The sequence below is a fragment of the Oncorhynchus mykiss genome, chromosome 19 (genome assembly GCF_057628025.1).
Source record: "Oncorhynchus mykiss isolate SJ-2025 chromosome 19, ASM5762802v1, whole genome shotgun sequence".
Lineage (NCBI taxonomy): Eukaryota > Metazoa > Chordata > Actinopteri > Salmoniformes > Salmonidae > Oncorhynchus > Oncorhynchus mykiss.
The window spans coordinates 46,878,893-46,904,633 of NC_143040.1; the positions used below are offsets into that span (position 1 = coordinate 46,878,893).

At 43.2% G+C, this 25,741-nt stretch overlaps 1 protein-coding gene across 8 annotated transcripts in view; it reads right to left on the minus strand.

Moving 5' to 3' along the window:
• Positions 1-262: 262 nt before the first annotated feature.
• The window catches only part of fermt2 (FERM domain containing kindlin 2), an 86,745-nt gene continuing 61,266 nt past the window's right edge, over positions 263-25,741 (minus strand). For 4 of the 8 annotated variants that reach the window (XM_021574110.3, XM_021574111.3, XM_021574108.3 and 1 more), the window contains 11 exons: positions 20,293-20,621; positions 16,389-16,496; positions 13,307-13,441; positions 8,244-8,293; positions 6,961-7,085; positions 6,714-6,820; positions 6,342-6,566; positions 4,027-4,047; positions 3,101-3,225; positions 2,730-2,871; positions 263-2,534 (listed from right to left, as the gene is read on the minus strand). In XM_021574110.3, coding sequence (XP_021429785.2) covers positions 2,361-2,534; positions 2,730-2,871; positions 3,101-3,225; positions 4,027-4,047; positions 6,342-6,566; positions 6,714-6,820; positions 6,961-7,085; positions 8,244-8,293; positions 13,307-13,441; positions 16,389-16,496; positions 20,293-20,621 — 1,541 coding nt within the window. In that variant the 3' untranslated portion in view covers positions 263-2,360. The remainder of the gene's footprint in view (positions 2,535-2,729; positions 2,872-3,100; positions 3,226-4,026; positions 4,048-6,341; positions 6,567-6,713; positions 6,821-6,960; positions 7,086-8,243; positions 8,294-13,306; positions 13,442-16,388; positions 16,497-20,292; positions 20,622-25,741) is intronic. The other 4 variants (XM_090211136.1, XM_021574112.3, XM_090211135.1 and 1 more) reach the window with 1 other exon arrangement.

The window sequence follows — 25,741 nt, forward strand, 5'->3', positions numbered from 1 at the left end:
AAGAACAGTGAGTGAGTGACCTTTAGAGAAGTTTGGATCCAGTCCTGGATATGATGTGAGTGCAGCAGTGGGTGGAAGATGGGGTGGTTACGTACTGCCCTCTGGTGGAGACAGGGTAGAATCACCCAAATTTAAATGGTTGCAGATACAGAAAATGACATACTTTAGCTTTAAAGCGGTATCCTGAATGATTTCTGGTCCTCAGTAATCATTACTGCCTCGATGTTTGAACAAGTAGGAATATAATATTATAACTCAAACCTTAAATAAAAAGTATTTTTATTTTTTAAAATAAATGCATTTCTTTGCAGTCTGAAAACAGCAGGCCATGCACTGCTGCTCTGGACATAGGAGGCAAACAAAAAACAACATTATAGTAGGAAAAAAAATAGGCTAAGCTTCCTTCTCTTCAGTTCATTTACACTCGTTTGTCTCAACTAAAAGGGTCTCCTTCATACCAAAAACATTGTTCAAAGAAAAGCTACAATGGTGATCAAATCTGAAAATGAAGTGATATATTTTTTAAAGGCACTGAACAGAGTAAGAGTTTGATAGCCTAGGGAGGTGTCATTGGTGGAATTTTACAGCGCTAGAGCGCAAATTCAGTGCCCCAAAAAAAAGGCAAGAATAGAAATTAGCAATGTAATTCTGCTTATAGGAGAGGCAAGAAGAAAAAAGTACATTGAAAAGCCCATTTATCAATGTTTCTGAGTATAATAATAATAAGTAGTGTGAGACAAATCTTCATTAACTTTCTACCAACCTGGAGTTTGAGACTAGTGTTATCTTCATATATAGATCATGTTAACTCAATAAGACCGTAACATTGGCAGACACAAATCTTCAAACTACACAATGTTGACTAATGGCTCCCCGCTCTTATCTGGAAACAAAAATACCCCCCCCCCCAAAAAAAGCAGCAACAAAAGAACAACTGTACAATTCAATTAAACCTGTGTTTTTACATAAGTTACAAAAAACGAATACTTCATTTAATGTTCCTTCATACCGAGGAAAAAAAAAACCCGGACTTTGCATAATTCATTCTTCAAACTTGGTGACCTATTGCTGGTGCGTAACAATGAAAACGCTACTGAATAATAGTAATACTATACGGTGTAAGATAAAGAACGTCGATAACATAAAGGAGGCAGCTGCATTAGGGAACGCTGTTATTGGTAATATCCCTCCAGCTGTACTATACATGCACAATGCAATGGCAAGGGTCTGAGTCTCAAGGCAGAGCTGAGGCCTTTCCTACATGCTGTGGGCATCTGACAACCCTATGTGGCTGGCAGCATGTACCTGAGCCACATCATTTGGCCAACAAGCCTTCATGGCACCACCTGTTCCATGACAATAACATACTCATTCGCATTTTCAGTAATTACCTCAGGACTTGTCAACATAACCAGAAAAATAACTTCTCAAACAAGAGTATCCTTGAGTGACCCCTTCTAGATGATCAAGCACCACACTGACATATTTTAGCTGTAAGAACTAGGCATGGTTATTCAGGTGTTTACAGAACATTGTAGGACATTCACCTTGGTTGAGCTCTGTGTATATTCAGAACCGGTTTTTCTGACATACTAACTAATCAAGACAACAGGAAAACACAACTGTAGGTGTGCACCAAGGCTTGTTTCAACTCTTCAAGCACACTACTGAACACAGGGGAGAGGAAACTGCCACTGGAGGTATGCTCAGAAAGAAAACACCATAAAAAAACAAACATATTCATTTAACTACTACAGCTTATTCATAAAGGGATCATATGTACACTGGAGAAGTGCTTACACGTTACTTCATATGGACTAGTTAGATCAAATGAAAATCCTTCATTGGGTGGAGAGGACAGTCTCTCCATGAGCTATGCGTTCCTCAGCCTTTCCTTAATGACGGAAGGAAATGACCCCATATCACTTCCTGTCTCTGCCGAAGAAGTAAAAGTGTGTCGCCGTTTTGTGAGGGAGAGGTCTCCTGACATGTGATACGTTCTCATGGACATAGCTTTGTGATAGCTGCTTGAGGAAGTAGACAATGTCCCCTGTGCATTGGAGAGTGATGGGGGAGCCACAGGCAGGGTTTGGAGTTCAGAGATCATCTGGGCTGCAGCATTACGCAAAATATTAGTGTTTACAAATACCTTTGTCAGCATTAACGCAACAAAAAATAAAGGGTGTCAGCTTCTTAACAGCAATAACGATAGTGGGCGGCCGCATGGGCCTCTTCAGCACAGCTCCAAAATAAAAACAGCAAAAATATATAACAAATAAAATAAACTGATAAGATCTAGTCCCCACCCTCCCTCCCCTCTTGACCCCTAATCTCTGACCACTGGCATAGGGTAGTCAGACTCAGACCCAGCCGCTGGTCAGCTTGTAGAACATCTCCTCATCCAGAGACTCGTTCTGGTCCTTGGCGCGCGTGGACAAGAAGATGTAGCCTCCGATGAACTCATGTACCACCTTACAGTCCACCTCCGCACAGATGAAGGCCAGGCTGGGCTCATCTGCAAACTCCACCGTCACCTAGGGCACAGGGTGATCACACAGTCAAAACCATAGGACTTTACTGACAATTCATTTAGTAAAGATGTGAAAGATTTACATGTGAAATGCCATGTTAAGATGGTAAAGCGAAAACAAACTGACGGTGACTGTTTAAATTACTGAATGCGTTGTCTCAAACTGTTAATTTCCTGGTCTATAAGCTGAAATTTGTACCATCTTGATCTCCCAGTTGACGTTCCACTGCTTCATGTTGGCGAACCTCCAAGTCTTGATGGCGTCTCCGGTGTTGGCGTCCATCCGGATCAGACGGTTGTAGGTGATGCCGATCAGCTCATCCCGCTTCCCACCCTGGAATCTGGGAATGACAGAGAATTCCAAGTGAGCACACTGCTTGGGATGTAGTTCTTGGAAGTAATATGATTATTGGATTTTAACAATGCATCTTTGTATCCGACAATAACATCTCTGTTAGCCATAAAACAACAAGTCCAAAAACACACAGACACCGAGAGAGGCAGACAGAGACACACAAACTTGGGGAAAATGTTTGTTATTTTCTGTATGAAGAAGAGAGAGGGACTCACTTGGCCAGGAAGTGAGTGATGCCAAACTCGGGCAGGGACTGCCAAGCCTGGATGAAGCGCATCTTGGCCTCGATCAGACTCATCTGGGCCACGTTCTGGTGGGCCTCCAGGATCCGGGCCGAAATCTGATTAACACACATTGAAAGGCTGTTGAACACGTGACACACCAACACCTCCACTCTGAAACCAAGCCCTAGACCAGCGCTGTTCAATGTTTGTCCTGGAGGGCTGAAACACTTCTGGTTTTCATCCTCCCTTTTTAGTAAGGGACTAATTCAGACATGGGACACCAGGTGAGTGCAATTAACTACCAGGTAGAAACAAAACAAAAACGGATGTTTTTCAGCCCTCCAGGACCTGAATTGAACAGCCCTGCCCTAGACACAAAGACATTGGTCTACTGTGCACACATGGCCCCACCCTCACCACACTAAAACCACGCTATAAACCCCTAAACCCAAAGACACCTTCCCGTAAATATAGGAAGGCACACAAGGTCACCGAACTAAAGTATGAACCAACAGTTGAGATCCCCAGAGGCCAGTCTAAGTCTAATGGCCCATGAAGTGCCTCCCCGCCCTGGCGCAAGTGTGTTTCTTTACAGCCCTAAAGTTGAGTTCGGAGCAGAGCAGCCCAAACCCATGGCGTATGAGTCAGTGGGATGAGGAGTAGGACAGATGCTGACCTGGGTCTTCAGGACAGACTCACCACTTGACCATCTTACTATCCCATTCAGAGTGTGTTAGTAGTTGAAGGAGAAATGGGGAAATGAGGCTTGAACAAAACTCAGTTAGCAATCACCCTTAGACTGGGAAGTTTCAGCTTTCCTAAGACTAAAGGTGAAACAAACTAGCTATTGAGACTGTTAAACAACTACTACTATGGTAAATCAACCACGACCCCAAGACAAAGCCATTTCCACTTACCAGGTCCCTGATATAGCCTGGCTGAAGAGGGAGGGAGGCAGGGATGGAAGAAGAGTGCAAAAGGAGGGGAGGTAGAGAGAAAACAGAAAGGAAGAAAGAAAAACAAGCAGGTGAGAACAAGGCCATCGAGCAAAGAAAATAGCTCCAAAACAAAGCAGCAGAATCCGAATCAGAACAGGGTAAATGAACAGGAGAGTTGAGGTCTGAAGGATCATGCAGCAGTCTCCACGTGGAGAGAAAGCAGCAGCAGTCACAGTATAGTATCTGTCAGGGCAAGCAGAGGGTTTAGTTATTTGGACACAAACGATTACAAACTGATTTAATTGATTTACAAGTTTGAAACATTTAATTGGAGTAATTATTTCTTGAAAGACCTGGGTGACAGGTGAAGGTTTTATTTTACACTTAACTAGCTTGAGTACTATACTATAGGGCAGGCCAGTAGCCTTGTGTATGCAATTCCCATTATGTCCACCAGGTGGCAATACCTACCAAGGCATCACACAGCTGTAGTATAGAGAGCTACAGCTCTCTGGATTTGGTTAACTAGCAAAATCCTGTATGTTTGGCTAGGAAGGTAAGAAACCATCTATAAATTCCTGTGCGTATCTGCTGGGATTGGAGCACGAAGTCCCATGGGGGTTGAGAAGAGGAAGTCCAGTTTGGGGGGGGTAAAGGGAGAGGCAGTACCCTGAAAACATCTCTCCCACAGCACAACTAGCTGACTGACAGAGTGGCTTTTCTCAGCCTAGCTTCCCATTCTGCATTCCCAGGCAGAACTAATTTCCTCAAACTCTCCTCCCAAACACACACAAAAACTACAGAACAAATTCACAAAAAGCACACAATGCTCTTCAAAACTTCCTTTGCTAATCCCACTACCAGTAGCCCTGTCCAGCCAGAGATGAAAGGAGTGTTTCATGAGGTGCCTTTGGGCCATCCCTTGCTTGCCTAGCTAGGCTCGGTTGGGTTAGAGCTCAGAGCCTCACACTTAGACAGAGACTGGAGACGGGCCAGGACCACAGCCCCATACAGACAGACTGCCCCACAGGCCTGTGTAAAGAGGCTAGGAGGGGTGAGAATTTGAATGAGATCTGAGTAGGAGGCCCCTCACACTACAGACTATACACACACTCACACACCTATCCTGTTTTTAGGCAGCAATGCCAAATAAACAAGTTTGGCTCTTTCTCATTCCTTTTTTTAGAACAAAAACTATTTCAATGTGATTCAGTGGACACAGTAATGACTGTTTTAGGATGTCCACCCAGGATAGACATTTCCTGTTTGATGAGCCCTCCCCTCCTCCCTTCTCACTCACACATCAGGAGTGGTCTTACCCCATGCTCTTTTCCTAGACGACCCAGTAACACGCCAGGCTGAAGCTATGGTTACAGTCCAAACCCAGACTAGTATGGAGTCATCACTTAACCACCGAAACACACACACCCACACCAAAATAACGTCCCACTTTTCCTATACAGCTTAATCAGAACCACATTGAGTGAGTCAGCGAGGGAAGGCCACTCCCCCTCCCATCTGTGGAGGCATGTGCTCTGCAGGTCAAATGTACAGTATATACATCAGCCTGTTATTTACATGGGAATTTGCTAAGTACAGAGCACAATTATACTGCCCCTTAAACAAGTTAATCTAATGCATAAATGTGACTTATCATTGGTTGGCTTTTGGTGGTTTGCCTCCGAGTTCTCAGTGAAACAACTCCTTTAGGTTGTCTGGATTTCTCTGGCTGCGTCTCTCAATAGTCTTCAGTATTATATTATTTCCTCTTCTCCTTTCCTTCTTGAGCACATATCTGGCAGGGCATGGATGGGTGAAATTAACATTTTGGACCTCTTTCCAGTCAACTAGCTTCCTTGCTAGTCACCTTTCAGTTATAATGACAGAAAGGAGACGAGGGAAGGAAGCTAGTTTAGAGTAAGGAGATCGCCTTAGAGCTTCACTTGTGGTAATCCTCCCTTTTAGACTGCTGAGTGCATGGTCCGCTGTCCTGGGTTCCCCTTAGAGGGAAGGTGGGAGCGAGAGAGGGAGGGAGGTTGCATTCCTGTGCAGGACAACCCAGACGCCAGGAGGCGCCCAGCTGGGGTGCATCGGGTAGGGGGTAAACAACAAACTCCCCCTGGAACAATTATTTCCCCATTATCTCGCCAGGGTTGCTTTCTGCTGCCATAGCTTTGTCTCTTCACTCGCAGTGTATGTATCCACCTGCATGCATATTTGAATCCATGGCCATTCAGCTGTAGGCTACATAAATGGGGTCTCCTCTCCACACAGACCCTTGTTATTCCAGTTACCTGCTTGTTCTTGTACTTCTTCAGGTAGCGTGGAGACACCAGGCACTCAGAGTTGATGTCGTTGGTGACGGCTGGCTCCGCAATGAACTGGGGGTCAGGGTTCATGTGCTGCATCTTGAGGAAGGACAGAATGTTGTGGACCTCCAGATTGTAGGAGCTGTCTGCCATGGTCTTCCCCTTACAGGCCAGGCGGCACGCTGCCATCCAGTGGGCATACTGCTTCTCCTGCATGGGTAGGGGAGGGAGTAGACAGAGAGAAGGATGGTGGTTATGATTATAAGATGACTATATGGACTGCATTTACAGTATCAGTGTTTCCCCTGGAGGGGGGGGGGGGTGTCTGCCTGTGGGGGGCCAAAGAGTCGTACTCACAGCATCACACCGCAGCCAGATCTCGTTCATGCCGTCAGCTACCGGGATAAGTAACTTGATGTTGAATTTCTGAGCGGAGATGTTGACATCTGGTGTCACCTCGCAACCTACAAAAACACGAACAGATCAGAGAGAACGGGGGCGGTAGGTGGTCAAAGCCATCCATCACACACCATTGGGGATCACACAGACTCAGGTAGTAAAGGAACTGTTGAATTCTTTAGTGAGTGTGTGTGTGTACTAGTACCTCTTAGATTCATTTGGAGAGAGGGTGTCCCATGAGCCTCCTCTTTGCTCTTGTAGCAGGAAATTGTGATGTCCTTGAACGTGCACCAGTACTGCTTGTAGCCTTTCAGTGTCAGTTTCTTTGGCCTGGAAAACACATAGGGGAGAGAGAAAAAGAGCAACAGGGGGGTAAGTCAGTTCTGCTTGAATCACAAAACACATAGCTTAGCAACGCAAACCCAACCCCAGACACCAAGAGGAGAGCCGTCAAGCCACATAAAAAAGGGGTGCTTTTTTCCACTTGAGAGGGCCAAGTCTAACAGAAAAAAGATGAGAGAAAGAGACAGCGAAAGCTTTCTCAGCCTCCTTCTGTGGTCCATAACAGAGTCAGTAGCATGAATGGGAGAGGAGCCAACATTGGACATGAGTTTTAATGGAGGACAATTACTGTGGAAATACCTCTCAGTAATAGTCTGCAGCTTATATTTTTACAACATTATTTAAGCTGCAAGAGCTACCTGCTTGTCAACACGGGCCTGTGGCCAAAAGGCTTTTATGACTAGGGCCAGGGGTTTTACACACCACCTGACCAGACCAGGAAAAACTTTGGGCGCCTAGCTATGTATAAGATATTGCTCTGTGCCCTAGTTAGAGCCTATAATATAATAATAATAATAATAATAATATAACATATGCCATTTAGCAGTTGCTTTTGACAAAAGCATCTAAGTCATGCGTGCATAGATTTTATTTATGGGTGGTTTCTTGAATCAAACCCACTATCCCGGTGTTACAAGGGCCATGCTCTACCAACTGAGCTACTGAGGACCACTATAACCCGCCATGAGCTAAAGAGGACCATTATAACTGGTCCTAGTCCTAACGTAAACCCGAATCACTGCAGTAATCAGTGTTTTTGATACATCCTGAGCCCCACAAATAAGCTGGTCCTGGGAACAAGCCAGCCCACAAACCCAATCCATACAGCCAAGTTTGATACTGAACAGACAACAGCTCTCCAATTTAGGCCCAAACCTTGTTTCCTGCTCCCATAGTATTAGATTTAACATCCCAGGGACAATGCCTTCTTTAAAGGCGCATGGCCAGTCATTAGCAAACATCAAGAAAGGGCTAAAATGAATCAACGGAGCCAGTCTGGAGAGTTAGGAGGAACTGGCTAGTTGGCTCTTTGCTACTATTCTAAGGTCAGTTTAGAATTTCCACCTAATGGATTTCAGGATGATACACTGATCCTAGATCTGTGATTAAGACAACTTCTACCACCGAAGCAGTTGTTGAACTTACTTGAAGACTTTGACGTAGTCAGCCAGTTCGGGAATGGACGTGATATCACCCTGAGAGGAAGAGAGGAACAAACATGTTTAGTGCTGGTTGAATGGTTATTATTGAGAAAGGACAAGGACAGGACAAGCACAACTTTAACAATGACCTCAAGTTTGACTTTCTGTTTGCAATGTCGTCGCTCAGAGTTGCATATAAAAGAAAACAGTTAGTTAATCAAGCTTCAACTTCCTCAGATAAGCTGTATAAACTTCAGTTGGTTGGGGCAGACAGTTTTAACAATGGCCAAATCATGTGATACCCACTACCCATACAGAATTGACCAATAATTTATACACTAGATAACTGACAGGGGGTGCTGTTTTTAAGCCACCGTACCTCCATCTTGGCACTTCCCCACCGTTGTAAAAAACTATTTTGGAAGCTATAGAAATGTCTTAATGTCTACATGTGTTTTTACCACATTTATTATATTACCTAATGCATACTTTTAAATTATATTATGTGAGCTAAACATAGAAATAATCAAATATATAACATTCTCCTTAAAGTATAATTGTTAGAAAGTGTTAATGTTACAGTCCCCACTACAACAACAAAATACTTAAATACACGTCATTTTATCCTTTAAATATTTAATTGAAATACTGTAGAATTCCATTCATTCTTGTGGAGGACCGCTATTACTGGGGAGTGCCAATATGGCCGACCGGTGGCTTTAAAGCCTCTCACTGACCAACACATAGCATCAGCATTCTAGTCTTTATATACATCATTAGAACGTACACCTTCTGAAGTAGCTTTTTGCCTTGCAGTGAAGTTCTCACCCAGACCCTAGTCAAACTAAAAAAAAAATTGTTTTAAGTGAGAAGTAGGCATTGGTCTGAAGCCGAAAAAGGAAACGTACACCACGTACTTCACCGATGCTCTTAGGTTTTCCAGCACACAGCTTTGACCTAATGTACTATAGTAGCTATGCTGGTCTATTGTAATACAAATAATGTGTAGGCAGGTTGCTTAGGATTCAAACCTTCTCATACAACCTGACTAATTGCCATGGTTTTTACACCAGAAGGTGCTTATACAACACTATTTCACAACATTATAATACAGCAAAACATAGCAATAAAAGTAAAGTAAAAGTACACAATAATGACAAATGGCAACTGAAATAATGTAGTTATTAGTATTTATTTTATATTAACAGCTGATTTTCCAGAGGGAAGCGAAAAACCAGAAACCCATTTAAGCTAATATATGGTGTAAACTGAATTATTTTTCACTGATCTCGTGTAACAATAAAAACGAGAAAGCTACTGGAAAATACACAAAAATAATCAACATGTACCTATTAACATGAAAATGTACTTTAAAGTCTACTGAAGAAAGGCCTAGTAGGATACATTACCTGTAAACAATATTGAGTTATTACAAAATATACAATGTACAATCATATATTCATCAGATATAGTTCAGGGATGGCCATAATTGCTCTTTAAGAGCTACAGGGTTATGCAGGATTTATTGTTCAAGCACAGTTCTACCACACCTGACTGTACTATTCAAGGTCTCGATGAACAGCTGAGGTCTTGATCAACAGCAGAGTAGTAAAATCAGGTGTGGTAGCACGGGGCTTGAACAAAAAAAGCCTGCATAACCCTGTGGCTTGTCAACAGCAATCTTGGTAACTCCTGATACAAACACTGTGGCAAACTGCTGAGAAACACCTGTAAAATACAAAGTCAATAGACAAGTACAAAACACTTTTAAGAACACATGTTTACAAATCTGACATTGGATTGGCACGCTAAATCCTTTAGCTTACAAATGCTCTTAGTAATGCTCTACACAGCTGTCCAACGGCAGTAAAATAGCACACATTTGTAAATGGCACTATAATAATAATATATAATAATAATAATAATAATAATATAATAAATATGAAAACAGATGGGAGTACTCATTTGGAAGAGAACATAGGCTGCTTAAGTACTACTGATAGTGTACAATATGCTGAAGATGAGCAAGTCATTTTTCAGCTCCACCCAGGCCAGCTTGACAAATTTCTTAGCTTCTCAAAAGAAAGTGGCGTCAGAAAAGGAAACGTTTACAACCTGTGCAATTTATTGTGTGCATTTGTACTGTAGGGATGGAGTGAGTGTTTTGGGAAAGGGAGGGGGGGGGGGGTCAAAATCTATACACGACAGAGAATGGTCAAAATATCCCCTCCGGTAGGTGAACCCAGGACCTTCAAATCCCAGGGCAGTAATGCCAACCGTTACGCTACAAACCCTGTTATAGATACATCAACTTAACACTATTTAAATGGATATCCAGGTTCCCAGGTCAGCAGTTTACACAGATGATTTCAGCCATATGAAAAACCCTCCATAGCAAAATATACCTAGCTACCTTCCTTTTGCTTCTCGTCCAACTGGTGTAAGCTAGCTAACTAGCTACAGCTGCTAGCTTTCTACTAGTCAAGTTGCTCTACCCGGGCTGCGGTCCAAAGCCACTCACAGCCCTCAAATGTTGTGGATACTTCTGATGACGTATCATGATGTCTGACAAGTATACACTTGCAGGGCAAGGGAGGAAGGAATTATTTTTAAATGGACCATCCTTGGCCGGAAATTCATCACTCGTTTATCCTGTGACGATTGTGTTTTCAGCCACCGGTAGCTTGTGTGTGTGCTTTATATGCATGCACACATGTCAATTATGAGTGCATGTCTATGTATGAAATATATTATTATTCACCTACTGTATGATAGCTATCAAATTAAATAACGTTAGCCTGCCTAGCTGGAACTTCCGAAGGAGGAAAATGTTTTATTTCTACAATTTCCAAAAGATTTTAAAAAATGTATATTTATGTGACGTGTTTGTGCCGTCATGTGCATTAGTAGCAGTAGCACAATTTCAAACTTATTTGCATTCGTTTTTACTTACACTTGTAACGTAAACGCACCCCATTCCGTGCAACTGCAACATTCAAACAAGGCTTCAAAGAAAACTAATGGGACTGTAGTGACTGTGTTGACTTCAAAATCGGGGGTGTGAACTAGGTTTCTATTCAAGCGTTGATCGACATGGTAATGGCTCTATAGTATTGGAGAAAAGTTGAAAAAACTGACCCTCCGTTACATCGTGACGTGTCATGTCGTAACGTACAGCACGCATTAAGCAACTATTTCTGTCTTACAATCTCTCTCCACCAGGTGTAGCACTTCTCTCATCCTTTAGAAACAAGAAATGGACAGCGACGGGGGTAAGGGGGGGATACCTAGTCATTTTTTTTGTCATCATTGCATGCGATCATCATTCTCAAAGCCGCTGTTAACTTCGAAGATCACTTAACCACCCTAAAAACCCGATTGAAATTCGACACAAACCTTCATATAGGTATGTAATGACACATTATATAAACTCTGTGTTTTATTTACATTTTAAAGGCGATAAGGTGATAAGTTGGACAGATCGAGTGAAAAAAAACATACATCTCTCCTTCTCACTATCACGCATTAGTTTCGCTTCCCCACCCGCCATTTTTAAAAAGACCAAACGGGGCTCATTGCCTGCTTGAATTATGCAGAAATGGGCAGCGTTTAGGTCATGTAATTGATTCTGTTGGAAAGGGGAGAAATTGTGCTTTACAATGGTATGGACATTACCGTTGATCTGGAAGTATTACGTTTTGGGGTGCTAAAATAAGGGCAATTGTACGGACCAAGGCGATGTACGAGTTTACGGTATGTTGACTTCTCCATTGCTGTTGTTTTTAAGTTTTCGGAGACTTTCCTTAGCGGATGTACAATCGTCGCAAATTGAATTATGTGGAGTTTCAGGCCCCAGAGTGAATATAATTGTACACTCACAAAGCCGACTAAAAATGGGGGCTGAGGGACTTACGTTGAAAACTTCCCTTGTCTAATCATTTGGACCACCCTCCAAGATGGCAACGGCGATTCCCCAAGGGCATAAGAAGGGTAAGTGGACGAGGGTGTGTCTTCTAAGTGTTTTGACCGCAGCACCGGTTTTAGAACTCTGAGATTTGGCAAAAAAATATTAGCATTGTCAGAAATGAATTGTCAGAAAAAAAAGGTAGCACATTGATTTTTATTGGGCAGAAATGTGCATGTAGTGCCTCTTAACTTATCCAGTCTAAATGGATCTAAGTCTAATGGTCACCATATGGACGCTGTAGCCTCGTTTTAATCTGACGTGTAGAATTTGAGCTAGGTTTGGGCAAAAATAATTCTGACAACCGTAATACTAACAAGACCCCGTCAACAATCCAGTATAGTGGTTCTCGGTAACGGCCGGATGGATTATGACGAGAGGTGTGTTGTGTACCTCAAATTTTCATCTACATTGGTGTCATATTGGCATAAATATGATGGTAGAGAGATTTGAATTTAACATTCCGATTCAACCATAATATGCCACTCTGGATGTGCCCAATAACATTTGCTCTAATTGAATGTACCACTAGAGTATCATTGAGGTAAAGTACAGTAAACTGCATAACTAGTGTGTTTTACGGTAAAGTGCAGTAGTTGTACCAGTGTATTGAGGTCTTGCCTCCCTTCAGGGTGATCTCCAGGTCTGACAGGGTTAAGGTTGGGGTTAGTATAGGACAGTAAGGTGTAGCACCAGGGTGATCTCCAGGTCTGACAGGGTTAGGGTTGGGGTTAGTATAGGACAGTAAGGTGTAGTACCAGGGTGATCTCCAGGTCTGACAGGGTTAGGGTTAGTATAGGACAGTAAGGTGTAGTACCAGGGTGATCTCCAGGTCTGACAGGGTTAGGGTTGGGGTTAGTATAGGACAGTAAGGTGTAGTACCAGGGTGATCTCCAGGTCTGACAGGGTTAGGATTGGGGTTAGTATAGGACACTAAGGTGTAGTACCAGAGTGTTGAGGTCTTGCCTCCCTCCAGGGTGATCTCCAGGTCTGACAGGGTTAGGGTTGGGGTTAGTATAGGACAGTAAGGTGTAGTACCAGGGTGATATCCAGGTCTGACAGGGTTAGGGTTGGGGTTAGTATATGACAGTAAGGTATAGTACCAGGGTGTTGGAGGTCTTGCCTCCCTCCAGGGTGATCTCCAGGTCTGACAGGGCAGCGTCCACCTCGTCCACCTCCTTCTCACTGTTGTTCATGTGGTTGTCTGACGACATGATGGACAGCTTGTTGATGTGATACTGGGGGAGAGAGATAGAGAAAAGGGACTAATGTTTAGCCAACAGTCCTTTACATTATATGCCATGACTGTGAATAATGTGTCAAAACCAGTCTCCTGTTTGATATTGTGAATGTCATTACTGGTAATGTAACTTTTCTGGTTTGCTCCACTGGCGTCCGTTTCTGTGTACATTGGTAGTGATTTCCTCGACCCTTTCATAGCATATGAAGTGGTAAAGTGGTCAAAACACAAAAAAATACCTGCTTGTCCAATAAATACTTTTGAGTTTCTTTGGGTGTTGTAGAAGTGAGTACCATGAAGCACTAACTGTTGATTAACAATAATTACTTTGGAGTAAAGAGGGGGGGTGGGGGGAGATATTTAGTTGGTGAAATTAGTGACTGTAAATGTGTCTTTACTTGGAGCACATGTGAGTAGTGCAGACTTGGGACATTGCGTGCAGCATTTCTGCATTGATTCACAATGGAAATACCATCTAGTTTGGTCAGAATCCTGTTTGTTATATTGGGAGTCTCTGGCCTGGCCATTCATTCATACTATCCTCTGGACCAACATGGAGCCAGTCTCACCATGTTATGTTCTGGTCTGGTCTACCCCCCCTATGCCTCAACAACACTAAGACCAACTTGTTGACAAACTGTATTTATACTGTCAACCCCCCCCACCCCCACCTCCTCCTCCTCAATATGAATGAACAGCTGCCTAGAGGGAGCGAGTGAGTTAGAGAGACAGTGTGGGGGTGAGAGAGAGGTAGAGGGAGAGGAAAAGAGAGGCATATTTCAGGACACACTGCACTTCTGTGGCCATAGCCAGCTAGGGTTTCAGAATGTAGGACAAAGGCTTCTCCCTCCATGTCACCATCTCTGACGCCCACACTCTACTGACACTGGGGAGAGGGGGATGGTGTGTGTGTGTGTGTGTGTGTGTTTCTGTGCGTACATGTGTATTTCTAGCGCATATGTTTTGTATGTGTAGGGTTGGAGTTGGGGGTAGTGGGCTAACAGGCATGCCCTGGACCTTTATCCCCCAAATACAGTCATGTTTACTGTGCTGAACATGGCAGGCTTATCGCTATACTTAGCCACACGGACATATCCAGGTGATAGGCAGAATCCCTGGACACAGAGACCATTCAACTCTTACTGTAATAAACCCACCCCTTCTCTTCCTGCCTGATCTCCTCAGTGACACCTTAGCCATGACTGTCACAGCTACCATTAACTTAGCAAGAGATAACGATAGATCGTGGCGCTAACAGACAGGTAGCGACATGCTAGCTGCTAATCCAAACACACTACAGATTAGCATCTTGAGCATCTCTTCAGGGGGGGGATGAACCACTAAACCGACAACCAATGAAGTATTAATAAACACCTCGGCTCCTGTTGAAGACCCTAGCAGTGTCACCTTTCAGTGTAATTGGGGATATTGAGGAATGTGTAGGAGATTACAGGTTGGGTTGGAGTGATCCCTCCAATGGGGTGAGTCCGGTGGCTACTCTATAATTACCCGTTGGAGAGAGGACACACTGGCGTCCCCATGTCCTGTCCCTCAGGCTTTACGAGGATCGGAAATAGCAGGGCTGCCCTGGTCCCAAAGGGACACAAGAGACTCGGATCCCCACCACCCCCCCCAAAATCTTACCTTCACTGTCCTTCCCGCTCTTCACTATTCCTCTTATATTACACAACTTGTATAAAAGAAGCAGTGACATAATCAATACGTCCACAGCAGTTAACTATGGTGTTGAACAGCACTTGAACAAGTCTAAAGTGTCAGTGACGTGTCTAGTCTAACCATCTTCAATGGCAGGTATCTGGAATGGGTTGTTTCTAGAGCCAAGGCATCACAGACAGGATCATTTGGTTTAATTGTAGTTGCTCCGTGCAAGCATACAGCCTTGCATACAGTTATCAGGGGGACCATGTTTCTGTGTACTGCTGCAAAGGTGGAAAGTTTTAAGTTTCTCAGTATACACATCACAGACACACTGAAATGATCCACCCACACAGTGTGTTGAAGAAGGAGCAACAGCGCCTCTTCAACCTCAAGAGGCTGAAGAAATTTGGCTTGTCACCTAAAACCCTCAAACTTTTACAGATGCACAATTGAGAGCATCCTGTCGGGCTACTATGGCAACTGCACCGCCCACAACTGCAAGGCTCTCAAGAGGGTGGTGCGGGCAGCACAACGCATCACCGGGGGCAAACTACCTGCCCTCCTGGACACCTACAGCACCCGATGTCACAGGAAGGCCAAAAAGAAAACAACAACCACCCGAGCCACTGCCTGTTCACCCCGCGACCATCCAGAAGGCGAGGTGGTCAGTACAGGTGCCTCAAAGCTGGGACCTTCTATCTCAAGGCCATCAGACTGTTAAACAGCCATCACTGACACAGAGGCTGCTGCCTATATACAGGTCTCAAAAATCATTGGCCACTTTAATAAATGGATCACTAGTCACTTTAATAATGTTTACATATCTTGCATTACTCATCTCATAAGTATATACTGTATTCTATACCATCTTGCCTAAGCCGCTCGGTCATCCCTCATCCATATATTTATATGTACATATTCTTATTCCATCCCTTAAATTAGATTTGTCTGTATTAGGTAGTTGTTGTGGAATTGTTAGATTACCTGTTAGATATTACTGCACTGTCGGAACTAGCAGCACAAGCATTTCGCTACACTCGCATTAACATCTGCTAACCATGTGTATGTGACCAATAAAATTTGATTTGAAGCAGACCAGTCACCCACCACGTCAGTGTCAACAGTGGACAACACGCCCATTCAAATAATTTGCTGTTCTTCTGTTCATCAGGCAGTGAGACCATGGAGAAGATAACTACTGCAGTCCTCAATCAGGCCAATTAACATGATCCCTACACACACGCACAAACAGACAAACTGACACACATACATTACACAGGTCTCACCTGCAGGGCAGCAAACATCATCATCTCCTCCTCGGTGCACTCTATTTCCTCCAGCAGGATGGCCCACTTGGCCTGCTCATAGAGCTGGTTCACCCGGATGGCATCATACTGCAGGGGGAGAACACATACTGTTAGCCCTGGCACCAAGCCTGTCTCTGCACAAGCACAGATCCACACACAAAGCACTCCGAGACAGTCCAGCTGAGAAAACAGGACAGCCCAGAGGGGTACTTCCTCCTCTCCACACCTCCCAAAATCTGTCAGCTGCAGATGCTGAAGGCTGGTGGGGAGTTGTGTGTGTGTGTGTGTGTGCGCATGTTTAAATGTGGCATTAACATGTTTTAACCACTCCTATAAAAACAATTGTAGACTATCAGATACTCAGCAAGAAGCTATGATTTCACCATTACTGAAACAGTACCCAGATGGTAAATATAAAGATCCAGTCAACCTATAAAAAAAAACTGGAGACACCTTACACTTGTGTTGTGATGTCAAAATCCTAGCAAAATGCATGGCGTATAGAATTAAAGGTATTGTCGGATATTATTCATCTATCGGACAGTTTATTTTTATTTTTTTTACACTTGACAGTACTTTGGAGATAATATACGACAAGTACCGGAAACAAAAGAACACTATGAAAAATCTGGGAAACCAGGCCCGGTATTCAAAGCGGACTTTGAAAAGGCATTTGATGAATTATGACTGGAATTTATATATAAATGCCAGGACTATTTTAATTTTGTAGAATCTCTTATGCAATGGGTTAAAGTTATGTATAGTAACTCTAGGTGTAAAATAGTAAATAATGTCTACTTCTCAGAAAGTATTAAATTGTCAAGAGGAGTAAAACGAGGCTGTCCGCTAATCTATTTATTATGGCTATCGAATTGTTAGCTATTAAAATCAGATCCAACAATAATATCAAGGGACTAGAAGGCAGGGTTTAAAAAACAAAGGAGTCATTGTATGCTGACGATTTAAATCCGCAATTTGGATCACCCCAGTCTGAGGTCCTGAGTGCTCTGGAGCAGGTTTTCATCAAGGAGCTCGCTGTACTTTGCTCCGTTCAGCTTTCCCTCGATCTTGACTAGTCTCCGAGTACCTGCCGCTGAAAAACATCCTCACAGTATGATGCTGCCTCCACCATGCTTCACCGTAGGGACGGTGCCATGCTTCCCACAGACGTGACGCTTGGCATTCAGGCCAAAGAGTTCATTCTTGGATTCATCAGACCAGAGAATTTTGTTTCTCCTGCTCCAAGTGTCTGTGAGTGCATTTCAACAAACTCCAAGCGGGCTGTCATATGCCTTTTACTGAGGAGTGGCTTCCATCTGGCTACTTTATGGTAAAGACCTGATTTGAGGAGTGCTTTCAATGAGCGGGACACTAATCCGGAAGCTTGTAAGAAATCCCGCTATGGCCTCAGACGAACCATCAAACAAGCAAAGCGTCAATACAGGATTAAGATTGAATCCTACTACACCAGCTCTGACGCTCATCGGATGTGCAGGGTGTGAAAACTATTACGGACTACAAAGGAAAACGCAGAGGCGAGCTACCCAGTGACGTAAGCCTACCAGACTAACTAAAGAGACAAGCAAGACTGAAGCATGCACAAGAGCACCAGCTGTTCTGGATGACTGTGTGATAATGCTCTCGGTAGCCGATGGGAGCAAGACCTTTAAACAGGTCAACATTCACAAAGCCGAGGGGGCCAGACTGATTCCCAGGATGTGTACTCAAAGCATGCGCGGACCAACTGGCACGTGTCTTCACTGACATTTTCAACCTCTCCCTGACAGAGTCTGTAATACCTACATGTGACAAGTAGTACACCATAGTCCCTGTGCCCAGGGAAGCGAAGGTAACCTGCCTAAATTATTACCACCCTGTAGCACTCACGTCGGTAGCCATGAAGTGCTTTGAAAGGCTGGTCATTGCTCACATAAACAGCATCCTGCCGGATACCCTAGTCCCACTCCAAATCGCATACCGCCCCAACAGATTCCGATCGCACTCCACACTGCCCTTCCTACCTGGACAAAAGGAACACCTATGTGAGAATGCTGTTCATTGACTACAGCTCAGGGTTTAACACCATAGGGTCCTTAGCATAGTAATGAGCTTTGTGGGCACTAGGACTAAACACCTCCCTCTGCAACTGGATCCTGGTCTTTGATGGGCCGCACCCAGATGGTAAGGGTAGACAACACGTCTGCCACCCTGATCCTGAACACTGGGGCTCCTCAGGGGTGTGTACTTAGTCACTTTCTGTACTCCCTGTTCACCCATAACTGCGTTGCCAAACATGACTCCAACACCATCATAAGTTTGCTGACGACAACAGTGGTAAGCCTGATCACCGACAACGATGAGACAGCCTATAGGGAGGAGGTCAGAGAAATGGCAGTGTGGTGCCAGGACAACAACCTCTCCCTCAGTGTCAGCAAGACAAAGGAGCTGATCGGGGACTACAGGAAAAGGCGGGCCGAACAGGCCCCTAAAACATCGACAGGGCTGTAGTGAAGCGGGTCGAGAGTGTCAAGTTCCTTGGTGTCCACATCACCAACGTACTATCAAGGGCCCAACACACCAACACAGTCGTAAAGAGGGCACGACAAAACCTTTTCCCCCTCAGGAGACAGAAAAGATTTGGCATGATCCTCAAAAAGTTCTACTGCACCATCGAGAGCATCCTGACAGGTTGCATCACCGCCTGGAATGGCAACTGCTCGGTATCCCCAAGCCATAAGACTGAGGAACAATTAATCAAATGGCCACTGGCCTTTTCACATTGACCCCCCCCCCCCCCATTTGTTTTGTACACTGCTGCTACTCGCGGTTTAATATCTATGCAGTCACTTCACCCCTACCTACATGTACAAATTACCTTAACTAACCAGTAACCCCACACTGACTCGGTACCCCCTGTATATAGCCTCTGTATTGTTATTTTATTGTGTTACTTTGTATAATTTATTTTACTTTAGTTGGTAAATATTTTCTTAACTCTTCTTGAACTGCACTGTTGGTTAAGGGCTTGTAAGTAAGCATTTCACAGTAACTTGTATTCATTTCACCCCACTTGTATTCAGCACGTGACAAATAAAGTTTGATTTGATTTGCTGCAGAGATGGTTCTTCTGGAAGGTTCTCCCATCTCTACAGAGGAACTCTGGAGCTCTGTCAGAGTGATCATAGGGTTCTCGGTCACCTGCCTGACCAAGGTCCTTCTCCCGATTGCGCAGTTTGGCCAGGCGGCCAGCTCTAGGAAGAGTCTTGGTGGTTCCAAACTTCTTCCATTTAAGAATGATGGAGCCACTGTTCTTGAGGACTTTCAATGCTCCAGACATTTTTTGGTATTTTGGTACCCTTCCCCTGATCTGTTCCTCCACACAATCCTGCTCTCTGAGCTCTATGGACCATTCCCTCGACCACATGGCTTGGTTTTTGCTCCGACATACACTGTCAACTGTGGGACCTTATATAGACAGGTGTGTGCCTTTCCAAATCATGTCAAATCAATTGACCACAGGTGGACTCCAGTCAAGTTGTAGAAACATCTGAAGGATGATCAATGGAACCAGGATGCACATGAATTCAATTTCAATGTATAGGGTATATGTTTTTCTAAAAAACCTGTTAATGCTTTGTCCTTATGGGGTATAGTGTGTAGATTGATGAGGAAAAACATGTATTTAATCTATTTTAAAATAATGCTGTAACGTAACAATGTGGGAAAAGGGGTATGAATACTTTCCCGAATGGGGGATTGGAAATGATGCAGACAATTACGTTGATAGAAGCCACAATCTATCTGCAATATTAAAGCTGATCTACCCCCTAAACATTTTTTAATAAAGACTCATTTGAAGGAAAGAATGGTCCACATACTGTACCTTGGGGTTGAGGTCAAAGAAGCTATGGTATTTAAACCGCAGGAGGAGCACCTCATTCTCCTTGACATCCTGCTCCATCAAAGACCTGGATGAGTCCATCCAGCCCTGGTTGATCTTGGCCTTGTCCAGGAGGGATTGGGGCTTGTAGAGCTTGGCCAGGATATCGGGCGAGGAGATTGGCTGGCTGACAGCAAGGATGCTGGGATTGCCCTCGGACAGGGGGCTGTCTCCAAACCAGGCGGTAGTGGGGGATAGGGGGCTTCCGTCTCTGGAGTCATAAGTGGGGGTCATGGTCTTACTGTACAGGCCGGGACTGGAGTAGATGCTCCCTGCAAACCAGACAACACATGTTTAGTACCCTGGGGTAGACTGAGGAACATTGGGCTCAATTCCATTTCAGTTTGGGAGATTCATTGAAATTCCAATTTAAAAAAAACTGAAAAGCACGATTCATTTATTTATTTTTTCAATTCTTAGACTGGGATTTCAATTAACTTCCTGAATTGAAATTGATCCCAACTGTGTGACTGAGATCCATGAAGACAAAGAAAAATACATCACCATACCTGCAAAATACTGAACATGATAAAAAAAAAACATGCTCACAATACAGTCCACTGCAAAACAATCTACAAGACACACATTTGGTACCAAGCACAAGAACCTCCAAAAATTAAGTGAACATGGTTCCACAACACACATTTGCAGCCTGCAATTGACAGCAATGTGGCTGGTAGCGCCACCTATCTGATAGGTGGTCTTGATGCTCTGCTGTTGCTGCTGGGGAATTATGATGCGCCTTAGCATGCAGATGTTGCACACGATCGTGGTCACATGGTCCACAACCTGCGAGGTGCACATGGCAAACTATACAGCACAACCAGCAGCATATAGGGAGGGATATGGGTATAGGGATGGGGCAGTGGAGGGTGGTACACCAAAGTGAGACAGCATGGTACCAAAAGCTAGCGTCACTCTGCTTTGTTTGTGTTCCATTTTTGGAAAAAGGGGTGGATGTGTGTTTGGAGGGAGGAGTGTAGAGGAGTGTATGCACGTGGATGTATGGTTGGGGAGTGTGTGTAGAGAGAGATGTGTATGTATGCAAAATGTTGTTCTATTTGGATTTAAGCCATTGCCAAAAAACAAACAAATAACCAATCTGAAACCATGAAATGTCCTGTTGGCTGGCTTTGGCCAGTATGTTAGGGCATAGTAACAGCCCACACACTATGCAAGTCTTTAAGTGACTTAATTCAGCCTTCAATTCTAAAAACAGGCAAATGACAAATCAATATAATGTTTGCAATATCTATTCCTAAATGGGTATGCATATTTTGTGACAAAATTCTAATTTAAAAAGGTAATATATTGCATTATTAGTTTCATGATTGAGTATGCATGACACCTGACAATTTGAAAAATTAAACAATGTGAGGTGGAAGAAAAAAGTGAAAAATATAATAATAATTACACACACAAAACATTAAGAACAGCAGCTCATTCCATGACAGACTGACCAGGTGAAAGCTCATGCCTGATGTCACTTGTTAAAGCCACTTCAAATCAGTGTAGATGAAGGGGAGGAGACAGGTTAAAGAAGTAATTTAAAGCCTTGAGACATGGATTGTGTATCTGTGCCATTTGGAGGGAGAATGGGCAAAACAAAAGATTTAAGTGCCTTTGAACGGGGTATGGTAGTAGGTGCCAGTCGCACCTGTTTGTGTCAAGAACTGCAACGCTGCTGGGTTTTTCACGCTCAACAGTTGCCGTGTGAATCAAGAACGGTCCACCACCCAAAATACATCCAGCCTGCTTGACAACTGTGGGAATCATTGGAGTCAACATTGGCCAGCATCCCTGTGGAACGCTTTTGACACGCTGTAGAGTCCATGCCACGACTAATTGGGGCTGATCTGAGGGCAAAAAGAAAGGGGGTGAAATCCAATATTAGGAAGGCATTCCTAAATGTTTGGTATACTCAGTGTATATATTTTTAAGTTTGATTTTGTCGCACTGCTTTGGCCAGGTCGCAGTTGTAAAATAGAACTTGTTCTCAACTGGCCTATCTGGTTAAATAAAGGTGAAAAAAATATATATATGTTTAGGCCATTAGGGTAAATGCAGATAGGCTGAAGCTAAGGAGGGGTTGCCTATTTATTTGCACTTTGCTGCATCAGTCGGGCTACAGGTGATAATGTTTATTGCTAATAGCATACCTGGTAATATGGACCATGCATAGGCTATATACATGGCCCAATCTGTTAAAATAATTGTAACAAATGTGTTATTGGGTTCATTCTGGAGTTGGAAACTATATTTGAGATGGTGCCCACATACAGTTGTAGTCGGAAGTTTACATACACCTTAGCCAAAAACATTTAAACTCAGTTTTTCACAATTCCTGACATTTTAATCCTAGTAAAATGTACCTGTCTTAGGTCAGTTAGGATCACCACTTTATTTTAAGAATGTGAAATGTCAGAATAATAGTAGAAAGAATTATTTATTTCAGCTTTTATTTCTATCATCACATTCCCAGTGGGTCAAAAGTTTACAAACTCAATTAGTATTTGGTAGCATTGCTTTAAAATTGTTTAACTTGGGTCAAACATTTTGGGTAGCATGGGTAGCCTGAGTCAGGATTGTAGGCCTCCTTGCTCGCAGACGCCTTTTCAGTTCTGCCCACACATTTTCTATGGGATTGAGGTCAGGGCTTTGTGATGGCCACTCCAATACCTTGACTTTGTTGTCCTTAAGCCATTTTGACACAACTTTGGAAGTATGCTTGGGGTCACTGTCCATTTGGAAGACCCATATGCAACCAAGCTTTAACTTCCTGACTGATGTCTTGAGATGTTGCTTCAATATATCCACAGAGAATCATGAGGAAGGAAAATTATGTATTTTGTGAAGTGCACCAGTGCTCATGATGCCATCTATATTGTGAAGTGCGCCAGTCCCTCCTAGAGCAAAGCACCCCCACAACATGATGCTTGCAAGCCTCCCCTTTTTCCTCCAAACATAATGATGGTCAATATGGCCAAACAGTTCTATTTTTTGTTTCATCAGACCAGAGGACATTTCTTCAAAAAGTATGATATTTGTCCCCATGTGCAGATGCAACCTGCAGTCTGGCTTTTTTATGGCAGTTTTGGAGCAGTGGCTTCTTCCTTGCTGAGCAGTCTTTCAGGTTATGTCAATATAGGACTCATTTTACTGTGGATATAGATACTTTTGTACCTGTTTCCTCCAGCATCTTCACAAGATTATTTGCTGTTGTTCTGGGATTGATTTGCACTTGTCGCACCAAAATACATTCATGTCTAGGAGACAGAACGTGTCTCCTTCCTGAGTGGTATGACGGCTGCGTGGTCCCATGGTGTTTATACTTGCATAATATTGTTTGTACAGATGAACCTGGTACCTTCAGGCATTTGGAAATTGCTCCCAAGGATGAATCAGACTTGTGGAGGTCTACAATTTTTTTCTGAGGTCTTGGCTGATTTCTTTTGATTTTCCCATGATGTCAAGCAAAGAGGCACTGAGTTTGAAGGTAGGCCTTGAAATACATCCACAGGTACACCTTCAATTGACTCAAATGGTGTCAATTAGCCTATCAAAAGCTTCTAAAGCCATGACATAATTTTCTGGAATTTTCCAAGCTGTTTTAAAGGCACAGTCAACTTAGTGTATGTAAACTTCTGACCCACTGGAATTGTGATAGTGAGTTATAAGTGAAATAATCTGTAAACAATTGTTGGAAAAATTACTTGTGTCATGAACAAAGTAGATGTCCTAACCGACTTGCCAAAACTATAGATGGTTAACAAGAAATATGTGGAGTGGTTGAAAAACAAGTTTTAATGACTCCAACCGAAGTGTATGTTAACTTCAGACTTCAACGGTACATACATTTATTTATTTTCATTCATTTTGGAGTAGAATGTCCTTTTAGTGATGTTTTAGTGATGATAGTGATGTTTATTTCGATGGGCAAGGGAGGAATAACTTGTAGTATTGGTCACCATCTCCAATTTGTTCCATCCCACTTGATTTTATTTAGAGTCGGACAGCAGCCTTCACCATAAATAACTTGTAATATTGGTAGTAACCATGTGGATGTCACCGTGATACAGTCTACACTGCTCAATGGGGAGAACTTGCGCTACAAGCCGGCAACAACTACACGGACACAGTCCTTCGCTCACCCTTGTCACAGTAAGAAGGGAAATAGCTAGCTTGAAATTGTAGCCAATATCAGGCTAGGGTGACAGCTAAAATCACATTTATTGTAGTGATTTTCACAAAAAAATATATATAACTATGACATTAAACATTTTTTTTAATGAAAAACGCTCCTAAGTCCCAGCTTCGGTAGACAAGTTTAAAATATTTTCTGAAGTTTCTAGCCACAAGCAAAAACTAGCTAGCTGGGAAGGGCTCATCAGAACGACTGACTAGCCTGAACCCATTCGTCTCCACATGTCCATGTAGCCTCCCCTGTTGCCAGGAAGCACAGACAACCTCTTCCGCCTCACGTTACCGAAAACCCACCCATAATGGATCGACAATCAACACGTCGAAAACGATAACACAAATGAGGAAATTAAATCGCAAAATAAAGAATTAGAATTGATTTATCGAATTTGCATTCCACACAGATGGAAAAGCATTGTCAATTGAGAATTTGTCACAATTCATACTAACACAACAAGGCAATTAAATGGCAAACATGAGAAATTATAATTTAAGGATTTACATTTGATTTTTAAATGTGATAGTGTTGTACTGGATAAAATATCAAACACACGTTGCTATTTATTTTTCAAATTGGCAGATATTATGCATACTCAAACATGAAAATGACAATGCAATATCTTTTTTTTGCATTTCAATTAGAATGTCAAAAAATGCACACCCATTTAGGAAAAGGAATTGCAAACATGATACTGATTTAATATTGTACCATTTGCCTTTCCAGTAGATTTTCGGCAGCTAAATACTTCCATAACACACTGACCAGTCCCCACTGGCCTAAAAAAAGCAGGCAGGCCAAACCACTAACCAAAATCCAAACAGGAAATGGTGTGTGTGTGTGTAATACAGTAGAGGTCATGAGAACAGGGACCAGGCCACAACAACCCACCCCTAAGGGTTTATGGAGAGTTTCTAGAAGGGAGGGAGGAAAACAAGGTCAGCTAGAGTGCTGCTCTCCCATATGGTCGCAGGAGACATCCCAAATATCTAGAGAAAGCTGATTACAGTTTACCCCCCCCATCTCCTCTAGAGAAGAAAAAGAGTCGTGCAGCCTCATGTGTTTACTCCCAGCCTTTGACTATGTGGGATAGTGCCTTCCACAGGTCCCAGGACAGACTTTGGGATACCCTACTTTAGGGTACCTGTTGAGCAAAATGTGAACAGCTGAGCTTTCCAGCAGAACAAATGCATA